Source organism: Galeopterus variegatus, unplaced genomic scaffold, assembly GCF_000696425.1.
Source record: "Galeopterus variegatus unplaced genomic scaffold, G_variegatus-3.0.2 Scaffold6344, whole genome shotgun sequence".
In the NCBI taxonomy this organism is placed as follows: Eukaryota; Metazoa; Chordata; class Mammalia; order Dermoptera; family Cynocephalidae; genus Galeopterus; species Galeopterus variegatus.
Window position 1 is genome coordinate 23479 of NW_007732455.1, and position 7140 is coordinate 30618.

The 7140-nt window shown below is 42.8% G+C and overlaps 1 protein-coding gene across 1 annotated transcript in view; it reads left to right on the forward strand.

The window, feature by feature from the left end:
- The window catches only part of OSTF1 (osteoclast stimulating factor 1), a 67817-nt gene that overhangs the window by 23476 nt on the left and 37201 nt on the right, over positions 1–7140 (forward strand). Inside the window, exon 2 of the mRNA XM_008590737.1 lies at positions 101–147. Within this exon, the coding sequence (XP_008588959.1) occupies positions 101–147 (47 nt within the window). The remainder of the gene's footprint in view (positions 1–100; positions 148–7140) is intronic.

A 7140-nucleotide genomic window follows, 5' to 3' on the forward strand; every position in this document is an offset into this window, starting at 1 on the left:
CTTTTAATTAGGGATTCTGAAGGACATAATGGATAATGTTATTTAGAGCAAATTCAGTATAGGATGAATTGATCAGATGCTGTTTTTTCCTCTCTTTCAGGGCAAGTTAAAGTCTTCAGAGCTCTGTATACGTTTGAACCCAGAACTGTAAGTATTCAGTTGTTGACTTTAAAATTGACATAAAAACCTATTGTGATTCCATTTAGACACTTGCTGTGGGCTAAGTGGTCTGCCTTTACTTTGCTAGACACAGGCAGTTCACAGGAATGAATGTGCGGTCACTTCCCACTGCAGGCCAGAGGTGTGCAAGTTACGTCCCCAGGTGGATGTGCGCGCCCTCCCCATCTCAAGGTCACATAGTCCATCTTGTGTGGCTTTTCCTCACATGGTGACACCACCTGCTTTCAAATCACCAAGTGACCTTTATATAAAGCACGGAGATCTCTTAGTCATCCTCCATGTAAATCTCACGCTAACCTTCCCTGATTCTCCTTGGTGGATTCTAGAAACAGCAGGGAGGACAGCACAGCTCAGAAGGTCGAGAGCAAGGGAGAGGGTGGGAGAGACGAGCTCAGAGAGTGGGGGCGGGGAGGAAGGGCAGATCATGTTGGGCCCCAGGGCTGTCATTTGGATTTTGCTCTGGGGAAGATTGGAAGTGATTGGAATGTGTTGATACAGGAGTGATTAGGTAGTAAAGCAGGGAGTCCTGAGTTAGGAGGCAAAAGAGAAAGAAACCAAGAAGGGAAACCTGTTCTGGCTGACTTTCTCTCTTACACACCAGACACTGGAGCCTTCTCTCTGTGCCAGCTTCATCTGGTTTGCCCTGCCCTCTGCCATCCCCAGGGCCAGTGGCTCCTCAGAAGGTAGCACAGAACAAGTGTCACTGGGCATCGATTAGCTGTCTTCAGGCCAGGGCCCACCTGCAACCTGTGATTTACTCACTGTGTGACTCTATTTAACCTCTTGGTCATCAGTTCCTCATTTGAAAATGGGAATAGTATTAACCATTGCACAGCAGAGCCGTGCCGTGAGCGTGGGAGGAATGACCAAGGCCCACCACGTGGTGAGCGCCAGTAAATGGTAGCGACTAATACAGCTGCTAGGGGGTGTGTGTCTACTCAGATGAGGTCCCAAGACCATATAAACAAAATGTTTCTGAAACAAGAAAGGGATTGGTTCAGTTTTTTATTCTTCTCACCAAGCACTTCCACTGACAACTCTCCTGTGTTGGGAGGTGGGGAGTGGGCAGTGTGTTCATTTGCTGGGGATGCTGTAACAAAGTGCCGCAGATTTGGTGGCTTAACCAACAAATTTATTGTCTCAGAATTCTGGAGGCTGGAAGTCTGAGATCAAGGTGTCGGCAGGGTTGGTTTCTTCTAAGGCCTCTCTCCTTGGCTTGTAGATGGCCGTCTTCTCTCCCTTTCCTCTGTATGTCTGTGTTCTAATCTCTTCTTATAAGGACACTAGCCATATTGGATTAGGGCCCACCCTAAAGCCCGCATTTTAACGTAATTACCTCTTAAAGGCCCTTTCTCTAATTGCAGTCACATTCTGAGATACTGGGGGACAGGACTTCAGCATGAGAATTTGGGGATGGGGAGCAGGGAAGATAAGACAGGTAGGGAAGTCTGAGGCCCAGAAGTTGTCTTTAGCCCATGCTCTGAGGGAGGACTGCATTTCATGCCTCTGATTGTCCTTATCAGCTGTTCCCCGGGTTGTGTGTCCCCTGAGGAGGAGGAGAGCGGGAGAGGGTGGCGGTCATCAGCAGCGCTCCTGGGCCACTCAATGAACAGACCATCCGCTGCTGCCTCCATGACTCTAGAATGGGACCTGCATTTACTTGGTTTGGAGGCTTTCTCCTCTCAGTGTCCTTAGTTGGCATCACCTTTGTCCTTTCTCACTGGCTTCCTCCTCCTCCTCTGGCTCTTCGTGACCTCAAGTCTTCACTCACTTTACATGACTCTAGCTTCTCCATTTCATCTACATTTTCCTGCCAGATCGATGTTCCTTAAAATGTAGCTTTGCTCCAGCCACCTGCTTCAAACCTTTAGTTGGCTAAAAATGAAGTCCTCTGTCATCCGGACCCGCTTTCCAGCCCTGCCGTGCTCCATTCTTCCCCTTCTTGGACCATGCAGTCTAGATCTGACTCGCTGTAGAACCCTCTCTGAACCGTTTCTGGACCCAGGGCATTGCTCTAAACTCCATTAAATACTTCCTCTTCCCGAAGGGTCTCTGGCCACTCCTGCTAGAACTGGGATGCTTCACTGTGTCTAGGGAGGCAGGAGATCACAGGGGTTCAGAACCCACACCAGGGTTTAGGGCCTGCTGTGCTTCTTTAACCTTTGTGTGACCTTGAGGAAATAACCAAATCTCTGTCTCAGTGCTCTCATCTGTAAAGTGAGAATAATAATAATTTCATAAAGTTCTGGTGAGAATTAAGTGAGATTAATGGTGTGAAGCTGCTGTTACTATTAAGGACTAATTGTTACTGTTCAAGGAGTAGTGGTTGCTATATTAATAGACATTTAACAAATCATTTTGATGGGTTGATGTATTGATTATTGTAATTTACCTCTAATTCTCCTCCAGGGTGGAGTTTCTTCACTGCTTTTTAAAATATCTTAGTTATTATTGAATGTACAGGAGAAAATGCACATTTAATTCATTAGGTTTTTAAAAAATATTCTATATTTAAAATGTTATTGTATTGTTTAATATCCCTGGTCCCGAGGATCCTAGGCTGTGGTTAGTAATGACACCCCAAGCCCCATGGCCTCCACAGTCTGCCCCTTCCCACCTGCCCTTGATCCAGGTATTAAAGGAGTAGGGTCTGGTGGAGCAGGTAGCCTCTAGTTCGCTTGGGCCTTCCTGACTGCTTAAGTACCCATGCTGTACCTGTTGTTAAGTTTTTAATGTCATCCTAGTACTAGGTTAGTCTTACATTTTTTTCTGAGTGAGAATTTCTGTTAGACTCTGCTAGAAGCTCAGTTTGGTCTTTCTCCCATACGACCAGTAGCTATCTTCTTGGAGGGAAAGATATGTCACGACACATCCCAAACTGACCTGGCCTCCTTAAAGTCATTGGGACCAAATGAGAGTGACGGGCTGACCTGGACTCTGAGGGACATTGCTATATAGGAAGCATCCCAGGGAGGCCTGGTCCAGTTTCTAGCTACTATTCCACCCTTAGGAGATAGGGACGAACCCCAGTCTTGGGGGTCCACTGGACAGGTAGAACATTAGGCAGCTGTGGCTCCTGGTTCTTCCTGCCAACCTACTTCTCATCTGTCTCGCTGAAAGGCAAGGTTGTCCTGGCACCACCCAGCCCTGTTTGGTTCTTATTTCTCCCCCAACCCCCAATCCAGTAAAGTGTCACACAGAGACCTGGCTGGACTGGATAGACCAGTGTAAAGATGTACTACTGATAGGGAGAGAACAGCATTTCCCCTGTGCTGGAGGTGTGTTGATTCCTAAAAAGAAAGCAGCAGGACCCTGCTGTAGCATGTAAAGTTTGCTGGGCTACACTAAGTTTATAGCACCATGTGTAGAGGAAGGAGCCCTAGCATGGGAATCCAAAAGCTAAGGCAGGAGCCCAGCCCTGCTACTCACTGTGGTTCCTAGCAAATTCTTCAACCTTTCCGAGCCAGGTTGTGAAATAGAGATTATACCCATGACCCGGCCCTGCCTAGTGGGGTGTTGTGAGGACCAAATAAGGTCAAGTATGCTTTGCAATTAAAACGTGCTGCTGTTGGTTTTGTTGTACATTATAAGGGGTGAAGGGTTGGGGAAGGAGTGACAGATACTTTCTGAGGCCCCAGCTTTTACCCTGGTCATGACACCGTGATGACCAATAATAGCTATGCATGATGCTTTTGTTGAGAGAAAGCATAGATGGTGGTTAAGAGCAGGAAACTCTGTAGTCTGCCTTGGACAAGTTCCTTGTTTGTAACATGGTGATAAGAATAGGACCCACTTCATAGTGTTGTTGGTGAGGATTAAAAATCAGTTAATATTTGTAAATGCCCAGACCAGTGCCTGGCACATAATAAATACCTCTGTGTTAAATAAAAACCTCTGTGGAAAATTTGATTTGTTCTTTCTTTTTATTAATTTTTGAGGCTTCAGGCTGACAAATCTGAAAAATTTCAATAGTATATCACAGGTTTTCAAAACGTTTCATAAACTATGTTTGCATAAACCAAAATTAATGCCTTGGGAATTACATGTTACTAAGTCTATTTGGAATGGAAATGGGAAAATATGTTACCAAGTGTGTGCTTATCACTGTGACATCCCAGTGGCCAACAGCTTATTTGTTCTGATACCTTGTGGTTTTTCAAGGAGAGAAGAAAGGAGGAATGTGGTTAAAACCAAAAAACAAGCTGGAAATATAGAAGTACTTGCATCATCAGGTCACTATTTTCCCATTTCTGTTCCATGAATATGATTCCAGGAATTTAAAAGTAGATCCTCAGCAGACAATTTACATCAAGTGTTCTGCTAGTGGTTTCTTAATGGAAAACGTGAATATTGTAGATAAAGTCTGTTTTTAAAATCATGTAATTTCCTTGTTGACTGTACTGCCACCAACAGTCTGAGTTTGATAGACCACCTCCTTAGCTACTTCAGGATAAACTGCGCCTAGTTTCTTTGGAAAAAGATATTTTACAGGTAGTACCATTTTATGTCTGGGAGCTCTTGATCAAAAAGAAAATAAACCGTTCACTGTTGTTTCTCAGGATGAAAACATAACGAGACCTTTTTTTTTACCTGACTGCAATCGACTGCCTGCTTTTGCCTCTGTTGGAAATCAAGTCTGACCTAATGGGTGGCTTGTGGCAGACACCAGTGTTGAATAGCAGCCATTAATTTAAAACTGAAACAGCAAGGAGAAGTATCTAAACAACTGTGCTTAGTGGCATTTTCCAAACAATGTGCTTTACCAAAGCACGAAGGACAAGAATTACTTAAAAGACATTGAGTTTTAACTGTTTTGGGCTTTATTACATTTTTTAAAATTGAGGTAAAATTCACCTAAGATAGAATTAACCATTTTAAAGTGAACAGCTCAGTGGCATTGAATGCATTGACAATGTTGTGCAACCCCCACTGCCAATGAGTTCCAAAACATCTTTATCACCCCAAGATAAAACCCTGCACCTATTAGGCAGTTACTCCCCATTCTTCCAGACTTTATTGCTTATTTTATGAGAAAGACTAATCAAAGGGTTGTTTGTGTGTACATACACACGTTCTTTTTTAAAGCTATTTGGTACTTTTTCATAACATGTCTTTTTGTCTCAAGGGTGAGTGATCTTATTAAATGTGGAAATTTTTGTGATTTTAATTGGATGCTGAAGCTGTAGGGAAAGATAGCTCTTTAACTTCTCTGAAAGGACTGATTGAGGAAAATTCATTTTAAGACATAAGTGGGTGAGATTAGCTTTTGGAGAAGTGCTGAGTAGAAATGGCCAAGTTTGGCTACGAGGTGGGAAAGATCTCTTTAAGGCAGTGAACTCTTTTGAAACCCGTCACTGCAGAAAACGGCTGCAGGGCACATATGTCTTGTTTTCCTTGTACCATTCTTCTTTCATCCTCCCCTCCTGTGCCTTAGTGACTTCTAAAGGAGAGATGGTTAAATGGTGTCAAAATTGCCAGTGAAAGCCAACCTTACCATTATGGGGATGGCCACCGTGTCCAGCTGGGGTGCTGCTGAGGCAAGTGAGTCCTCTTTCTAGCCTCTCAGAGAGTGATCTGGTTTGTGGCAAGGAAATACTAAAGGAAATAGTTTGTTTCCCTAGTGACTTTCTATATCTATCACCTATTGGTAGTAATATTGATCATCGTTCACCAGAACATTTTAGAGACATATTTGAGAAAATCTTAGAGGTCTTTAATTTCTTTTCTCCTCAATATCTATTTCAAATAATATTAAAATGTATGTCATCATGACTAGTAGGTTTACCTGATTTTGAGTAGCTTGTGCTATGTGTAAGTCTAGTCTCTATAAATCAAAGTGTAATGCAACAAATGTTCCAGAAAGTTGTTTTTGAAGAACTTCAGTCATTTTTGGGGTGTCATTAATTATCATTTGCTAATTTTTGTATTTGAATGCATAATACATCTAAATATTCATGTATTGTGGTTGCATAATAAAGCTGATATATTCTTCATTTATATTTAGGGGGCAATAGTTATAATAATAATATAGATCAGCTTTTGTTACTGGAGGAGAGGGTCTAGGGAGGTTGAATACCCGACCTCAACCCCTTCCTCCACCAGGTTCTTGGTTCCACTGCAGGAAAGAATTCAAGAGCAGAGTCAGAGTAGAAACTGAGAACAGGCTTACTGAAAAGAGCAAGAAATATACACTTCACAGGCAAAGTGCAGGCTGACTCAAGAGTGAGCACAGCCCTGCCTTCTTCCTGGATTCTACTTTTATAGTTGGCAATTCTATACATATTCATGATATCTAATGAATATTTAAATAAGGAGGTGGTTCCCAGTTATGTAACTGGTTATGTTACCTAGGCTTATGTGTGCTCTATTTGCTTCTTTGGAGCATGCTCAGTGGTCAAATTTTAACATATTCTCTGAAAAATACTCAAAATATGTTCAATGCTCTCTAGCACCTCTGGGGGAAGGTCATTCAAGGATAAACTTACTACTGAGTATGCTTGGCCACTGGAATTACATAAATCTGCCTCCTGTGGTCTCAATCTCCTGAAGTTGGTGCTGAAAATAGGTGCTGCATGCAACAGTAACTCAGGGCCTGGAGGAGGGGCTTGAGTCCTAGGGTAGTGGTTTTAAACTAACATAATTTTTATTTATATGGAACAGTAACTATAATCGAGAATATCAAAGCCTTTCTTTTAAAAGTATTTTCACCATCAAAATTATGAAAGCAATACATGCTCATGATAAAAAATTTGGAGATTTTCTATGCATATTTCATGCATAATTTTGATGTTTTCCTATGTGAAATTTTGTGCTCTACATTTTTTTTTTTCCTTTTTGTCTTTTTTAATGGCCAGTAACGGGATCGCAACCCTTGGTGTCGTGCTCGCAACCCTCGGTGTCGCGCCCGTACTGGGGACTGGCAACGGGATCGCAACCCTCAGTGTTGTGCCCGCACCACGC